Source organism: Lissotriton helveticus, chromosome 2_1, assembly GCF_964261635.1.
Source record: "Lissotriton helveticus chromosome 2_1, aLisHel1.1, whole genome shotgun sequence".
Lineage (NCBI taxonomy): Eukaryota > Metazoa > Chordata > Amphibia > Caudata > Salamandridae > Lissotriton > Lissotriton helveticus.
This window is the reverse complement of record NC_136059.1, coordinates 15,857,321-15,875,632: the sequence shown is the minus strand read 5'-3', so window position 1 is coordinate 15,875,632 and position 18,312 is coordinate 15,857,321. Positions and strand designations below refer to the sequence as shown.

At 42.6% G+C, this 18,312-nt stretch overlaps 1 protein-coding gene across 1 annotated transcript in view; it reads right to left on the bottom strand.

Annotated features, from left to right (window-relative positions):
• Window positions 1-18,312, bottom strand: part of LOC144819168 (vomeronasal type-2 receptor 26-like) — a 33,151-nt gene that overhangs the window by 12,234 nt on the left and 2,605 nt on the right. Inside the window, exon 3 of the mRNA XM_078677142.1 lies at window positions 125-379. Coding sequence (XP_078533268.1) covers window positions 125-379 — 255 coding nt within the window. The remainder of the gene's footprint in view (window positions 1-124; window positions 380-18,312) is intronic.

Sequence of the window (18,312 nt, the reverse complement as noted above, 5' to 3'; positions counted from 1 at the left end):
GGGTAAATGGTCTGGCTTTGAAAGGGGGGCTGAGGTCCCCCTGTAAGCAGGTGCAATAAGTGACTAATCATCAAGCAAACCCACTGTATTGAAGTGCACACAGGGCACAGCTTAGAAGGGATACCTGATGACTTGCAACAAGAGATATATGTAGGGGCCCAAATGAATTCCAGGCGAGGAAGCTCATGTTGATGGAAAGCTGATGACCTGGTGGAGCTGAGGAGTCAAAGGTTCCAACTTGGACGCTTGGTGTGGTTCCATCAGGAAATACATCCGTAGCCAAAACATCAAAGAGAGCTGGCACCTCCCCATTGTCATCCAAACCAATCTCAGCTCCTGCCGGTGTCTTGAAATGAATCTTCTGAAGGAATTTATTTACCTAAAAATAGGATGAAATGGATTTGATGTGCTGAAAGTTAAGGTATGATAGCATTCATATTTATATACTTCTGAGAGAAACATCAATTATTTAGTGTCTGTTTGAACTAACACATTTGTTAATGGATGAGATACGTTCAGAAACATTAGTATTTCGCATTTTTAGAGCTCCAATTTACTGCTTTTGGAAGAATTAACAGAAATCGAGTAGGACAGGATACATATTGAATATTTGCACGTTATTCTATCTAACTACAGCTCCAGCATTACTATACTTTGGCAGGATACTGCTCTGCTTGAAGTCAAGTTGGAGTAGTGCAGTTTAACTGTTCGATGGAGCACAGTTTGGGTTGAGGAGGTACTCCTTTCTAAATAAGGTAAAGTCTGAGTGCACCTAACATGGGTTGCAGAGGTTGTTTGAAAATAGGCCCACAAACCACATGGGACAGTGTCACAGTTATTATCTGATGTCATCTGTAATCTGTCAGATGTCATCAATCATGTTATTTAACACCAGGGTGCAAGGGCACCTGCATTGTAAGCAGGACACCTTCCTGCATAACATCAATCCTCTGAGACATTTACCCCAGAATGCAGCACACAAAGAAGAGAAAATAATGCGGAAATAAAGATATTTCTCCTTGCTATGCCTCTCCTGGAAGGCGCATCATTTTTACTCATTCCCAGGTCTCTACTAATGGTAACGGCAAATCTGGGATATCGCTCTGCTTGAGGTCGAGGCAAGGCATTTTGAGACCTGAAAAGTGCGAAGAAAGCCTCAAACATATTCACTTTCTTGAATGTTTTATCGAACATATTTTGTGATAATCAATATTATTTAAATTGTAATGTATGAATTTATTAAATATACATTGGATACTTGTGAATTTCTGATAAAGTCAATTGATCTAGTTTACATAGGTCGATATGTTGACCCCGTGTTCAAGCCAATAAGCCCACTGCTTTTTATATTTTGGCGCTCTGAGCCTTCGACAAAGCCGGTACGTCTGCCTTACCTTATTTTGTTACATGAGATAGGTCTTGGCACAATGGTTATTCCACCGCAATGGTGATGGATCTCCTGTCCGCTGAACTATAGATCCCATAGGACATAATGGGACTTATATTTCAGTGGATGGGATATCCGTCACCATTGGTGATGGAGTAACCCATCCTCTGAGATCTAACTCAGCCCCAAAGTCAGCCATGCACAGTGGGGGCGAGGCACCCAAGCGGATGCCGCAAACTAACATGGACATCTTAGTTTACAGTAAAAGAAGTAAATTCACTGAAAGTAACAAAGGTTAAACTGATATTATAATAAGGAATTGTAATAGTATCTTACATTATATAAGGACAAAAACCTTAGGAACTCACTAGAAAATACAAAGGGGATTATTTTGAAGCCCAGTGCACCACCAGTGCTTTCTATGACGTTCCGGTGACCCACTGGGCCTAGCCATATCTACGAGGTCAGGTAAAGCCGCTCTGCATGCCTTTTAATGGTCTCATAGACATGGTGTGAGGCAACGCAGTGCAAGTCGCTGCATTGCCTCACACGTAGATGGGGAGGCGTGCCATGGGGGTTACATTGGGTATTCCCACTTGACACCCGCGGCATTTGACACATTCCCAGACATGCTGTAAACCTGGAAATGCATCATAGCCGACATCTCCCCAAGGGTGACGTGTACGGAATGTTTTTGTGAGGGACGGTGTCCCTTCAACAACATAAACAACCTGATTTCAACACTGTCACCCTTACACCACGGTGCAAAGGTGCCTCCGTTGGTGTAGCCATTTGTTCGTCAGCGCTGTGAAAGAGGACAGGAATGTGTCTCGTCTCATAGATACGGCACATTCCAACCCTTTTTTATGTAGGGCAGCACTATAGGGAGGCTTTGGAGCTGCCCTACGGCAAAAATATTGTAAATGAAGCCCTAAGATTAAAGGGTCATTACAGTTCAGCGCAAATGTCAGTTTAAACATAATATTTTACACTTGTACCATAAAGTAACTATAACTCTCTCCCTAGCCAAGCACTCCTAATTATCTCACACTTTACATCACCTGTTACATGTTTTATGAGACCATTGAGAATGTCAATACTGCATCTGAAATGACATAATCAATAACAATTCTGTACATGACCGGGTGCAAGTTACACTTTCTTTAGAACACAATTTATAGTTTCCTGACATAACTATAAGTGGTTAATTTCAGTGTAAAAATGTATGATTTAACTGACATTTTTACATAAATATAATGTCCTTTTAGCCTTTAGTATCTTCAGTAGATATATGTCCCCTCCCATTTGCTGCCCCTCAATCAATGATCTTTAAATGTACCTGAGCTTCTAGCTCTTTCCTTGCAAACCAACATATTTGTAATCACCTAATCAATATATATATTACAAATATATGTGGAAAATGATCGATTACTATAAGAAAATAAATCTTGCATGTTTTTCAAGAAGCTGTTATGTTTGCTTAAATTATATATGGTTTTAGGTAACTATACATATTTATTATCCGATTAGGAATTATATAACTGTATGAAACTTGTTTTATTTTAAAGTGAAGTTATTTCAAATGCAAACTGCATTGTTTTATCAACAACTCTAAATACTCAAAATTAATATTTATATATCTGAAGGGTGCATTGTTCTTTACAACATTGGAATTTACTAAAATGCCTATTTTTTTTACAAATATTGTAAACCTCTGTCTACAATGTCATACATATTCAGGGATTCATTTTAAATGTAAAGTTAGAGACAAAACAATTGATGACAGAAATGTAAATGTACTAAACTAACCCAATGCAACAAACAGTAGGAAGATAAATAATGCAGTTAATTTCTAGTAGTAATCTAATCACACTGCCACAAAAGTTGGAGAAAATTCGAATTTTTGGGTGGAATAATTAACTTTTTTAAACACAGACAAAAAACATTGTTGAGAGGGCATACATTATGGGGGGTGATGGTATATATTATTTGTATTACTCTAGTAGAGTAACTGTAAGTCCCATTTCAAAGATGTTGAAGGTATGTAAATTTGGGGGGAGGATTTCTATTTACTATCATAACTTCAATCATAAAAAATAAGAAAATTGCAGAAATCATACTATTAAAACTCCAATATCCCAAACACTGGCGAAAGTTAGAACTTACTCTTAGGGAGAGTTCCCACAACTGGGGTTGGTGGTAAAATGCGTTTTTATAACTCATGTCCCACAAACATTATTAAAAGTGCTCACATTTTTGGGGTAACTAAATTTACTGTTCAAACTACAGTCCTATAAACACGGGAGAAATAATACATTTGAAGTCGTGGGATTTACTCTTCTAATTCTCTTCTAAGAAACATTAGGCATAGTCCGTGAATTGAGTGGGAAGGAAGTGATTTAATTTTCTAACTCAAGTTCCTCCAACATACAGCAAAAGTGCGTACATTAAAGGGGTGGGATTTATTGTTATATCTTTTGAACCATACTTTAGGTTAGTTGACAGTAAATTAAGGAGGGCCTCACTTTCCTCCTCCTGACCACCATCAGTGACCATCAGGATGGTCAGGCCATCCCCGTCATGGTGTGGTTTCAGGTGATTTACGTGGAGTAACCTGTGAGGGCTTCTAGTCATGCCTACATCTACCAGGTAGGTGACTTCTCATTTCTTCTCCAAAATGGGACAGAGCCCAGTCCAATTGTCTATGAGGGCCCTGGGTGCCCCAGCCTCCAACTCCCACATAAACTGACCTGGTTGGTATTCAACCTTTGGTCATACCAGTGCTTGATAAGCTCGTCTTAAGCTGCTTCTTTGCTTTCTTCATGTTCTCAACCATGAGTGATCGCAGGCCTGATACATAGTCCATTATGTCTTGCTTGGGCTTTTTGAATGGTTTCTCCCAGCCTTCCCTCATAAAACTTAGGGGACCCCTTAGAGGAAGGCCAAACAGAAATCAAGTCAACAACCTTCTGTGGCACCTCCCTGTGGGAAAACAATAGGGAAGGTAACAGGACATCCTATTACTTTATCATTTTCTTCAGGAATCCCCAATATCATGCCCTTCATGGTTTTGTTGAACCTTTGAATTAAAACGTTTGTCTTGGGTCGATTGTGAGATGGTGAACTTTTAGCTCACACCTCATTCACCCCACAAAGCTTTTAGGTACGAAGACATGAAATATGTCCCTCTATCAAAGGCCACCTAGTTAGGAAACTCTTAGATCAAAATTCTAACTTTATTACTTGTAAATCCCCTTTGTGAATACTGTCCGAAAGTCGTAAAGTTAGACTTTCATCGCAGAATACTTCTGTGAATCGGTCACTACATCTTCTTCAAAGACATCAATTTTCATCTCGAGGAACTGAACGACCGTGAATGCCTCCGACCACACTGCAAGAACGAAAATTGATGGACAAAATGTAGAACAATGTCATACATTCACCCCAGAACAGAGATCTGGGCCTAAATCCATTGTTTTTTTGCTCATCATGCCATTCTAGTTTGAACCTAGCCATATGTAAATCAGTCTTGACCCTGTGCCCCATGGGAACAGTCCAGCCCGAACTGCCAAGCCAGGTCCTCCATGGACCGGAAACAAGCATCCTAGGACTGGTCGCGGGCTTTCAGCCCTCATCAGCCAGGATAGCTTGATTCCAGTGGCATGGAGAGCAGAGGACTCACGTCTGAGCATACCCGTCCCACTCGAGGTGACAAATGCAAAAACAACAGTTGATGGACAGAATGCAGAACAATGTCATACATTCACCCTAGTACAGAGATCTGGGCCTAAATCCATCGTTTGTTTTTCTCACCATGCTATTCCTGTTTGAACCCAGCCATTTGCAAATCAGTCTTGATACTGCACCCAATGAGAACAGTCCAGCCCGAACTGTCAAGCCAGGTCCTCTCTGGACTGGAAACAAGCATCCTAAGACCGGTTTCAGGTTTTCAGCCCTCATCAGCCTGGATAGCTTTATTCCAGTGGCGTGGAGAGCACTGGACTCACGTCTGAGCATACCCGTCCCACTCGAGAAAGCATGAATAACATTAGGCCTCAACCATCTTGTCACCAACCCCATACACAAAGCAGGACACCCGCTCATCTCCATCTTTAAGGCCAGCTGTCAAATACAATGGATTTAGGCCCAGATGTCTGTACTGGGGGAATGTTTATTTTCTGATTTAAAGTATTATGCTGCGTTTAATGCTGAAGATCTGTATTTGAATTCTGCAAATTATGCTGATTTATTTTATTACCAGCAATATGGCCATCATAACCTACATAAAGCTAATACAGTGAGGAATGTTGGTAATTACACACAATGGTAACATTGCTCAGCTCCCATTGAAGGCAGTTCGAAAAAACATTTGAAAAAATGTGCATACTTCACTTACTTGAATAAATCCATTCCAGATTTGTTTTATTTTAAATTTAACACTACATCTAGTTCTAAAGTCAGGGTCACCCACACAGAATTACTGTATTCCAAGTCCTTTATTGATCAGTTGGCTATAGGGGGCTATGAGTTAATGGAAAGATACAGTCGATCTTAAATCTGTTTGGGGTTTAGATCGTGGCAGGTACAGGAGACGGAGGCTTTACATCGTGATGGTCTTATCCAAAACCAAATCCTGTTTTTAAACAGTTCGATTTATCAAACAACCTGTTTTGGTTTTGCTACTTCAAAACAAACAAAATGCTCCTAGAATTGCTGATCTGCAGGCTTATGAGACCTGAAACAATCATACAGAGTTGACCCTTGATGAATTGCAGTCATTACTTTCCATTGATTCATTCAATTTATTTATTTATTTATTTATTTATTTATTTATAGTGTTTTATATAGCGCGAACAAGACCCGTGGGTATCAGAGCGCTTAACATAGACGATTACAGATTGACATTATAGTAGCAATTATAACAACAAAGCAAAACAAATGAGGTAGATGGTGATATACTATCTAGGGCGATTTAGATAAATAAATTCTTAACGCCTGTGCCATTAGCATTAAGAGGTGCATAACGTAAAGCTTGAGTCATAGTCAAATATTCGGCTCAGTGAGGTAGGGTTACATAGTATTATAAGTACAATTATCTAAGTAGTTAGCACTGAGAGTAGAGATAGTTTAGCTAGTAGCGAGGATCGTAAAGATAACCAAAGTAAGGTATAGGTAGTATCTTTCAGGTGGGAGATACAGTGTAGAGATCATATAAATATGAGGTAGCAGTAAGGTGTACAGCCGGTGTTTGCGCGGTAATCAGTCCTTTGTCTTGTCGATCTTCAGATTATTCAAGATGAGTCTGATCCTCTTTTGGCATAAATGCTCACACCAGTAGTCTGTAGGGATCTTTATGTAGGGTATATACTCATCATGTGGTTCTTCAGTTCCCGTTTAAATGTTGCAGTGTTTTTAATCTTCCTGATGTTAGGAGGGATTATTATTATTATTATTATTAATGGAGTTTTGTTGAGCGCATTCTACCCGGAGGCCTCGTAGCGCTATATTGTTTGAGTCAGGAGAGATCACAGAGCCAAATTAGGTGAAGAGGAGCGTTTTCAGTTCCTTGCGGAACTTCAGTAGATTAGGCTCGCCACGGAGGGTGTCAGGCAGGGAGTTCCAGGCCTTGGCGGCATTCCAAGAGAAGGAGCGTCCCCCCCATCTTGCCCGTTTAGTTCTATTAACGGTAGCCAGGAAAGCTGAGCTGGATCTCAAGCTTCGTTTAGGAAGATAGGGGTTTGCAAAGGAGCAAACCATGGCTGGGCCAGTTTTCCACATGGCTTTGTGCATAATGCACATGGACTTAAACACGACTCTGGCCTTGATGGGCAGCCAGTGCAGTTTCCTGAGTGCGGCTGTGCCTGAGTCTCGCCGACCCAGGTTTAAAAGAAGGCGAGCCGCTGCATTCTGGGTAGTCTGCAGTCTTCTGGTGGTAGAAATAGGGGCTCCTAAGTACAATGAGTTTCCGTAGTCCAGACGGGACAGGATAATGGCCTGCACCATAATCCTTCGTGCCTGGAAGGGAAGAAGAGGCAGCACCTTCCTGAGCATACGCATCAGGCCAAAGCAAGTGGCGGATAGAGTAGTGGCTTGTTGCTTAAAATCCAACTTTGAGTCCAACCACATGCCCAAGCTCTTTATTTGGGTTTTGGGTTGGGGTGGGGTCCCCATATTGGGGGGCCACTCGAGCGCGAAGCTCGGGGTTGGTGAGTTACCCAGAATCATAAGCTCCGTCTTCTCACCGTTGAGCTTTAGGTGTGAGAGGGTCATCCAGTGATTTATTGCTGCCAGACAGTTCATAAGATTGGGGGGAGAGGTATTCGGCTGGTTCATGGATACCACTAGTTGTGTGTCGTCGGCATAGGTTACTATATCTAGGCCGAACGAACGCACGATGTCCGCCAGAGGTTGAAGGTATACATTGAATAAGGTAGGGCTCAGAGACGAGCCCTGTGGTACACCTTGCTCAAGGGGCCAAATTTTTGAGTGGGCGTCGTTCTCGACTACCTCGAAGGAACGTTCCTCCAAAAAGGATTGGAGCCATATTATGGCCTTCCCTGAGATTCCTATATGACGCAGGCGGTCAAGGAGGATGCTAGTATTGACGGTATCGAAGGCGGCACTGAGGTCAAGCAACATGATTGCTACAGTGCCGCCTTGATCCATCTGTTTCCTAGCCAGCTCCGTCACAGTCAGAAGGGCCGTTTCTGTGCCTAATTTTGGGCGGAAGCCTGCTTGGGAGTCGTGGAGCAGGAGGTTATGTTCCAGGTATTGGGTAACAGTGGCATTGATATGTTTTTCCAGCAATTTGCTAATCCAGGGGAGGAGTGAGATTGGACGATAATTGGCCATGTTATCGGGGTCCAAGGTAGGTTTTTTTAAAAGTGCTCTGACTTGGGCACGTTTCCATACTGTTGGGACTGTGCTTGTGGCAATGGAGGAATTTAAGATTTTGAGGATTGTAGGACTGATGGTCTCCTTGATTTTAAGTAAGTGGAAAGGGGGTGCCGGATCAATAGGTGAGCCAGATTTAACCTTTTGCATAAGAGTGTCTAATAGCTCCTCGTTAAGTAGAGGGAACTCATTCAACGTGCAAGACACCAGCTGTGGTGAAGGGGGGTTTTTAGATGGTTCAAATGTGGCAATGATATTCTGAATTTTGTTGTAAAAGTATTCTGCCTGATTATCACAGCGTAGTTGGATTTTGCTGGGATCAGGAGGAGTAGTGGGGATGTCCATGAGGGATTTAGCAATTTTAAAGATTTCCCTGGATGAGTTTGAGGCGCTAGCAATTAAGTCCAGACTCTGGGGGCGGCTCCGGAGAATGCTCGGTAATATGTCTTTTTCTTTCGGAAGAAGGCCGGCTTCAATAGCAACTCTTTAGCGCTTCTGGTTGGTCTGTTACCTCCCGATAGCTTAATTTTCTTGGCTAGGTATCTAGGCGTGTTGAAGTGGATCGCTTTGTGGGAAATACAGGCTATCTTCATTTTAATTCTAGCTTCATAAGGTAGCCAGTTTAGTGCCTTCAGGTGAGGAGATATGTGGTCGAATTTCCTGGTTCCCGTGATGAGTCTTGCCGCTGCGTTGAGACAGGCCTTTAATGGTGCCGTCGATGTTTTCGGTAGGCCAGCTAACGTGGTGCAGCCATATTCGATCCTTGAAATAACTAGCGATTGGATGGCAAGTTTTAGATCCGCTTCTGAGATAAAGGGTTTCAGTTTTCTTAGATAGTTCAAGTGGAAGCGGGCGCTCTTAGCCATTGAGTTGATGTGTTCTTTCATGTCGAGGTTCTCGTCTAATGTAATTCCTAGTGATTTGGCTGAGTTAACTAGGGTCGGAGTGCAGTTGAGCGCAGTCACCAATTTAGCCCATTCCTTTACCTCTGGTTGACTCCTTGTCGGTGAGATTAACAGGAATTCTGTTTTGTTGGCATTAAGTTTCAGATGGTTGGTTGTTAGCCATTGCAGAGCTTTCTTTAGAGTTGCATTCAGTAGGTCTATGTCATCACTGCAGGTGATCTTCATATATATTTGCGTGTCGTCTGCATACATATGGTAGGAGATCTGTGATTTTCGAAGAATCTCCGTGAGGGGTTCTACATATAAGTTGAAAAGATCTGGGGATAATGTTGAGCCTTGTGGTACCCCCATTGCGTTAGGGCATGGGGAGGAGATTGCTTGGTTGACCAGGAATAGCTGAGTCATGTTCTGCAGGAAGGAGTTAAACCATTTCAGTACGTTTCCCGATAAACCCATCCTGTCTTGTAGCCTGGTCATCAGGATCTCATGATTTACTGTGTCAAATGCAGATGACAAGTCTAGAAGGATCAGTAGACACGCATGATTTTGGTCAAGGGCTTGTAGGGCGTCATCAACAATATGTAGGATCGCGGTTTCAGTACTGTGCCCTGTTCTGAAACCTGATTGGCAGTCATCAAGTAATGAGAACTTAGCGATGTGTTGACTCAGTTGGCCCTGCACGCATTTCTCAATAAGATTGGCGAGTAAAGGGATGTTGGTCACTGGTCGATAGTTATTCGGGTCTGTTGCATCCGCTGTCGGTTTTTTGATGATGGGAACTACCTGCCCTGTTTTTAGGCAGTCAGGGAGGGTCCCTTGTGCAAGTGAGGCATTTATTATCTCAGTCCAGATCGGAACTAGAGTGTGGTTGATTTCTCTTACACATTTTGCCGGTAACGGGTCTTGATAGTGGTTGTTCGGTCTAAGTACAGCTAGTGTTTTGGCGATCTTTCCCTGGTCGTATAGTTCAAATGTGTCCCAATTTGCCTTATTTTTTGTTAGGAGATCTTCCGATGTCACATTAGTCTCATTTTCAGATGAGGGAAAGGTCGTGATATTAGCAGCGGCACTTGTAAGCTCAACTTCTAGCAGTTTAGTTTTATCCGTGAAAAATGAGGAGAATTCTTCGCAGCTTATGGGATTTTTCGGGTTCTCTTGAGTCGTTTTAGTTAGTTTATTTGACTGTTGTTTTAGGATCTCAAAAAGTTTTCGTGGTCTGTTTTTGGCATTGTCCAGTTCAGCCCTTATAAATTCTTTTTTGGAGTTGATGATCTTTTTGTTATATTGCTTCCTTATTTTCCTGAGGGCTTTCAGCTCGGGGGAGGATGGATGTTGTCTCCATTTCCTTTCAGCCATTCTCAGTCTTCGCCTGTCCTCGTTCAGTGCCTCATTAAACCAAGGATTTTTTGGCTTTTCCGAGACTCTTTTTAACTTTTGAGGCAATGTGTCATTAACTATCTTATCGATCGACGTTAGGTAGTGATCCGTCATCTCATTGACATTCTGCCTGTTGTTACAAGGCTTCAGGTCTTTCTCACATCTTTCGACCAGAAGTTCAATATTAGCTTCTTTTGTATCTCGTATCAATTTTTTGGACTTATGGGGTTGCACGGTCCTGCCCTTTTTCATTGTAGGTATTGTGAATGTTATGGCGTGATGGTCCGACCAATCACACGGGTCTATAGCGAGGATTGATGTCTCTTTGTTTCTTGAAATAATCCAGTCTAGAGTCGCTCCTTGTGAGTGAGTGGGCTGGATGCATGCTTGTGTAAGGTTTAGCTCGTAGAGGAAGTCTTTGATCGAGTTAACTAGTTTGTCATTGTCGTCGTCCCAGTGGAGGTTAAAGTCCCCTAGGAATATGTTGTTGGCATCTGGGTTAGAGTTGGCAGTTATAATCTCTATAAGATGCTCTGTGAACTTTGCGTTATCTCCAGGTGGGTGGTAGAACGCGTGTAGGTTGTAGCTTTGATTTTTTGGTAGTCTTACATTAAGACCAAGGTATTCACAAGATTCTATAGGGTCAGATTGGAATTTGTTGACCTCGATCTCTGAGCGGTGAATACACGCTATACCTCCTCCCACTTTCCTCGGTCTGTCTAATCTGACAATGTTATATTGTGGTGGTACTAGGAGATCCATGGAAGGAGAGGATGATTCACTGAGCCAAGTTTCCGTGAGGATGGCTAGGTCGATTTCTTTATTAATGATTAGGGCGGCTATGTCTGATGCGTGTTTAGTTGCTGAACGACAGTTAAGTAGTAGGCAGTTCAGGGTTTTCTGTGAGTTAGCGCTCTTTTCATTTTCTGTTTCGGTTGCAGTTACCTGGATATGTTGTAAGTTGTGGTGGATTACTTTCCTATCATTCTTTCTGGACGATCTATTAGGGTCAATAGGTACAATTTCGATATTCTCCTCCTTTCGTAGAGCCGATTGTTCATAGGATCGGAGTAGGGCCAGGGCTTCTTCGTTTGGTAAGGGATTGGTCCTGTTTGGTCTGTTGTGTCGGAGTACAAGATTCTGGATGTGTGAGACCTTGGTGTGCGTATTTATCGTCATCTCCCAGATTTTCCCGATTGTCTTTGAGACTTTCATCGAGTCTAGTGCCAGGTTGCCTATTAGTTTCTTGAGCTCCTTGACTTCTTTCTGTGTTCGGGATGGTTTCTTATGTGGGATAGATCTGGCTGTTAGCGTTCGGCATTTTTCTCTCCTCCGTGGCTGGTCTGTTCTCGTTGCCACATATTTTGCCGTTGTATCCTTAGTTAGGTTGTGATTCCTGGCTCTATTAGTGGTGTCGCCATTTTTTCCTGTGTTGTTAGGTGTAAGGGGTGTTTTTGTGGATAAGTATCGATGGGGCTCTAGATTCGTATTCGAGGGAGGTTGGGGAAGGTAGGTAACCTCTACCTTGTTCCTTTCGTAGATCTCTTCAAAGGGGGGCTCACTCTGAACTGAGCTACCCTCTTCAGGTGAAGTGGCATCGAATGGTGGTGGCAACGGCTCTTCTAGTGAGGTCTGGTTCATCTCTTTGTTTCCCAGGGTATTGTATACCTCTATCCTTTCAATCTCAGTCTCCGGTATTGCCATCGCAGTTTCAGGTAAATCTCCGGAGTTAGAGATTATATTATTCTGGCAGTCCGTTGTATTGGTATCTCTAGTCACAGGGTCGTCGTTGTCAGGTGTGATGTCTGGTGGGGTCATGATTTGGTGGTGATTTGGTCCTACTATGGATTCCTTTAGGGTTTGGAAAGTTATCTCGAATTTCTCGAGTTCTTTGTTGGTTGCTTGTATCAGCACTATTCCTGTTTTATACATAGTAATGCATATTTCTGTATTACATCTTTTAGTTATTGAGGTCCTTATTTTTGTGCCATGTGGTATGTTTTTTACGGTTTTTGTGAATTCAATGTTTCTAGCCTGGACACCCTAGGTTGGTTGGTTTGGCAAACGAGTTCAGATTCTTGCGAACACTGTTTTCTAGGCAAGGCACCTGGTTAGGTACAGGATAGACCTGATCCACACTTTTCTAGCTCCCATTCGGTTACAACCTATTATGTCAGAATTGGTTGAAACGCTCAGCGCTAACATCAGTGAAACAATTTATCTTTATTAACAAATGATATTGGGCCCGATTCACAGAACTAACTTAAGACAAAATCCTAAACTTACCACTTTTGGTATTCACAGAAGGCATTTAGTAGTAGTAAAGTTGGGATTTTGTCTTAAGTCTGTCTTAAGTCTGTCCTAAGTCTGCCTTAAGTCAATATTAAGTTTGTCTTAAGTCAAGCTTAAGACAAAATCCTAACTTTACTACTGCTAAATGCCTTCTGTGAATACCAAAATTAGTAAGTTTAGGATTTGTCTTCAGTTAGTTCTGTGAATCGGCCCCATTGATTTGACAGATTTTATTAAAAGGACCCGCAGGTCCTCTATCGATGATATTTATCTATGCTATTTACAATAAAGTCTGGAAACTGTCACAAGTTGAAGCTGCTTCACGTCTTAGGGCAATAGAGCAAGCTAATTTGGAAAAAGTACTTGCAATAGTTGATAATAGCATTAACACTCTGTCCTCCCGCATTTACACATTGGACAATATTGTCTCATCTCTGTTGATATCGTACATGATGAAGTGTCTGTTTTGTATCACGGTAAGAATCTATTGTGTTCAATCATGCAACTTTAAAGATGGGTACGGTTCCTTGGGATTACATGAGCGCGTCCTCATTATTTTTGCCATTTAACTTGTCAGATATACAACTGTTTATGTCCATGAAGGATGCTTCATACTCTCTGTTACAAATTGAAAAGTTAGACCCTTTGCCTTTTTCAGTGGCTGAAACTGATTCAGCGTTATGGCTCATCTATGGGATAGTAACTCTGCCATTTTCCTTGTTTAAGCTTAGTTTGTGCATGGAACAATATCCCCTGGCCCGATATGAACCCCTAGGTAGCGCATTCCTTCCCGAGGTGTGCTCATTGTCATTCACATGCAGATGCCTACGGGATGACAAAGAGGTGTATTTAACTGGGGAATCATGTGTCTCCTTACCCGATCATTCACTTATGTGTAAAAATATTAAGTGGCATGGCGCTTATAATTAAGAAGCCCCGAATTTAGCATGTGTTTTAAAGGGTAATCCAGTACCATCTATCACGCCTATGTTTACCCTGCTTGTTAACCGTAGCTATTTGCTTTCAAATAATGAGGAATGCTGTGGTATGTTAGCTGTCATCCCTTACATTGTTACAGTCTCACAACGTATGTTTTGCTGTACAAATGTGCTTTTTCCACCCCCACATGGGATGCTCGTCATCCCGATTTGGCCTTCCATTCTAACCTTGAAGGCAGAGTGCAATCAATTGAGCAGGATAAGAGCTTTATTGTCCACAAACAAGTTGTGCTCACATCTTCCCGTGAAACATTTGTTCTTCACGTGGCTAACATCCCCACAGAGGTGCAATCGCTTCTTAATACTGACCTCCAACTTCACTTCGGTGCCTTGATCTATACCATGTTCGATGCCTCTACTACTACAGGCTTGGCCCATTCTTTTAAACTTGTGGGCTCCGGGCTTGTGACTTCATTCCAAACTATATTTGTTGTGATATCGACATTTTTTCATTCTATTTTCTCCAGCATCTTCAGCAGCTTTCCACTAATACTTGCCATGGCTGCTGGGGTGCTGCTGTTGATATGCCTGCTTCGAAATGGCTGCTCTCTCTGCGGTTACAGCTTCATAGTCATATGCTTGAATGCTACGGTACTCTGCCACTTGCCACTTGCCACTCTAAGCTTGGCTTATGGATTGTCTTTTCGATTCGCATACTTCACCTGGGTGCAACGTGTCTTCCACTGCCTGGAATGCTCCTTTGAATGGGCGCTGGGTATTTGCCTCCTTCCCCAGATTACGAACTGCTAATGATTCCACTTTTGGCACAAGAGCTGGAATGTTCCGGTGTTGGGATTATGGCCGCCGGGCTGCGCTTGGCGTTTCAGCAGAATCGGATGTTTGTGCAGCTGCACATGATTTCCTACAACAAACGTTTTCTTGAAGAACACGCAGGTTGTCCTTGATGGTGCTAGAGACTCCCATTGCTGATGAACATGTATGTTCGTTCACTTTGCTGAACTGGATGGCGACTCTCTTTTCTGATAATAACAATGAGGCAGTTGCAACGTATTGCACGTGCACACTGATGGATTTACTTGGCTGACTTCCATCATCTGTCGGAAACTTTTAATGATTTTTTTGGCTGGCTTTTCCCCTTTTTTTTCTCCCTCTAACTTTTTTGCCCAAATCTTCCTGTTGATATAAATGCACTTAATTTTTGCTCACTCTGGCTTGACCTATGTATTCTATGGAGTCCATTGGCCCGACCAAAGGGAGGATGTAGTGAGGATATGGGGTTAACTGCAGACATTGTTAAGTTAGCATGAGTGAAATATATACTTAGACACCATTTTGCCACTTTTGCAAACATCAAGGCAGGGCTCTGTTCTCATAAATACATGGCTTGCCTTCTTCACATGAGAACGTTCTGACTTTCACATATCTAGATGTACGCTACGCTCTCTGTCTGCACAGCGTGTTCAAGGTCGAATAACCATGTATGATGTTGATTCACATTGGTTGTTCCCACGCACATTGACATAAGAGGAGGCACAGCTGTCCAACTGAAACTCGGGTGCTTTTTAATATGGCATTACATGCATGAAAGGGCACTTGGAGAAAACCTTTCCAACTGAGGTGATCTGTGTTTGTCTTGGGATGTGATCAATTGCATCTGATCTTGGAGGTATGGGGTCTCCTGACAAAGCCTAGAGGTCTTCTATAATTATACATAAATGAGCTTCCAGCACGGGGAGGGTGGTAAAGGTGCTATAGTCCTGTTTCCACCGCCATTATAAAATGGTGTTCCCTTCTGTGTATTATGGAATTGTAACAATGCTGATTGTATTATTCTTATGGATTTTGCTGCTTGTGTTGGCTAGGGTACTGCATCTTGGAGCACGTTAGTTAAGATAAGTATTTTAAACTATACCGTGTCTCTGATTACTCATGTTCTGGACTAGTATGAGTGTTAGAGCGGAAGAGTGTTCTTGATTCCCATTATTCCTGAGAGTTTACTAAGTCACATTTTCTAAGTTGTCTGATCATTGGTAGCTTCGCTGTAGTACGGAGAACGAACAAGACGACCATTGCTAGTCGGATTTGGGTTCTAGGCACTGAGGTGGCTTTTTGGTACACCACAATGCACCGAGGTACTTGTTGCTCACAGCAGGAGGATCTCGAGTGATGTCAGAAATAAAAGCGGACTCCATGGATTGGTGGGACCAGTCACCTGCAAGCTGCACAAAAATTGACAGTTTGCTTGAAAAGAATTGTGATTTGCTGGGCCTATCGAGAGTGAGCCCAATCTGAAGAGGTGTCCTGCAAGCCCGGAGTGGTAGCTAAGCTTTCCCTATGGTTCACGCCACTACTCTACTCCTGTCAAAATCCAGCCACAGAAGTAACCATGGACTATATTTGCTGCAGCCATGGCTTGGTGATAGCTAGTCGGGTGATCAACCACTTGAACGTCATCTCCAACCTGAGAACACCTCACAGTGACGGACGTCAGCAAGGACACGGCTGCTGTGTTACTGCATTCTGAAGATGGCATAGCCGAGTGTGTATCAAAGGGTCATTGGTGATTGACAGCTGCCAGCTACATCTGCACCCAGAGCCATTGAGCAACGTACATGAAATCCAGCTTTTGAACCCAGGTCCTAGGACCTCAAAGGCCTCTACTCTCAGAGGATAGACCTCTTCCCCAAGGACCGCCAGTGCATATCTGCACCCAGGCGTCCTGGGCAAGGTAACAGAGTAATGACTTGTGGGCCTTGATCTGGGGACCCGCAAGACCTTATCCACAAGAGGGTTTGATTGAACTCACCCTGCATGTGCCTGAGTGTCACCTGTGATTTGCCTCACTCATTCCAATGAGACCAGTGTGATAGTTTGAAGGGCATCTATTTTTGAAGACGTCAATGATCCAGAACTCCGGTTGCATTTATGATATGATGTTTATTTTGGTGTCGACATCTATGTAAAAATACGATCGGTTTTTATACATTGGTCCCAAGATTTCTTTTGAGTCTTGTCATTTACTTATTGTCAATGCTGATACTGTGAAATGCTGAGCTCCTGTTCCTCGACGTACACCTGACTGCTCTGTGCCTCTCTGTTGCTGATACTGTGAAATGCTGAGCTCCTGTTCCTCGACGTACACCTGACTGCTCTGTGCCTCTCTGTTGCTGATACTGTGAAATGCTGAGCTCCTGTTCCTCGACGTACACCTGACTGCTCTGTGCCTCTCTGTTGCTGATACTGTGAAATGCTGAGCTCCTGTTCCTCGACGTACACCTGACTGCTCTGTGCCTCTCTGTTGCTGACACTGTGAAATGCTGAGCTCCTGTTCCTCGACGTACACCTGACTGCTCTGTGCCTCTCTGTTGCTGATACTGTGAAATGCTGAGCTCCAGTTCCTCGACGTACACCTGACTGCTCTGTGCCTCTCTGTTGCTGATACTGTGAAATGCTGAGCTCCAGTTCCTTGACGTACACCCGACTGCTCTGTGCCTCTCTGTTGCTGATACTGTGAAATGCTGAGCTCCTGTTCCTCGACGTACACCTGACTGCTCTGTGCCTCTCTGTTGCTGATACTGTGAAATGCTGAGCTCCTGTTCCTCGACGTACGCCTGACTGCTCTGTGCCTCTCTGTTGCTGATACTGTGAAATGCTGAGCTCCTGTTCCTCGACGTACACCTGACTGCTCTGTGCCTCTCTGTTGCTGATACTGTGAAATGCTGAGCTCCTGTTCCTCGACGTACGCCTGACTGCTCTGTGCCTCTCTGTTGCTGATACTGTGAAATGCTGAGCTCCTGTTCCTTGACGTACACCTGACTGCTCTGTGCCTCTCTGTCAGGGGTGAGCTAAGGCTGCTTTGGGTGAATCCGAGGTCCACTTTTGGATATTGTGTTAATATTACATGATAAGATCCACCAGCCCTATCACATGATACTTCCACCTTGCATCACTCACGCTCTGCCAAATATGCTCCTTGCATTATATAGAATATCAAGAATGAGAGCAGATGTTTCCGGGCGTTGTGCAGTAGGAAACAGTCTGGAAACAGCTGCAGGTGAATTTTCAGATTGCATCACAAAGCGCACTCATCTCTGGTAGATTTAAATATTTTTAGGGAATCCAGACGGCTGCTGAGCCCTTTAGATGTGTGTTTATTTATGATCCCATACGTTTCCTTCATCTCTTAATCTTGAAGCATCGATTCATCGAGCTGAATGATGATGCGGTAATCGCATTATCAAAACAATAATAATGTCACAAAACAAATATTGTCTTAATAATAATACTACTCCTAATGATCATAATAATACTAATATTACTACTAATAATAACACTGACAATATTACTACTACTAATAATAATAATTTTAATAATTCTAATAACAATAGTAATAACAATAGTAATAACAATAATACTAATAACAACAATAATAATAATAATAATAATAATAATAATAATAATAATACATATTTACAATTGAGTTTAAATACATTTTAAG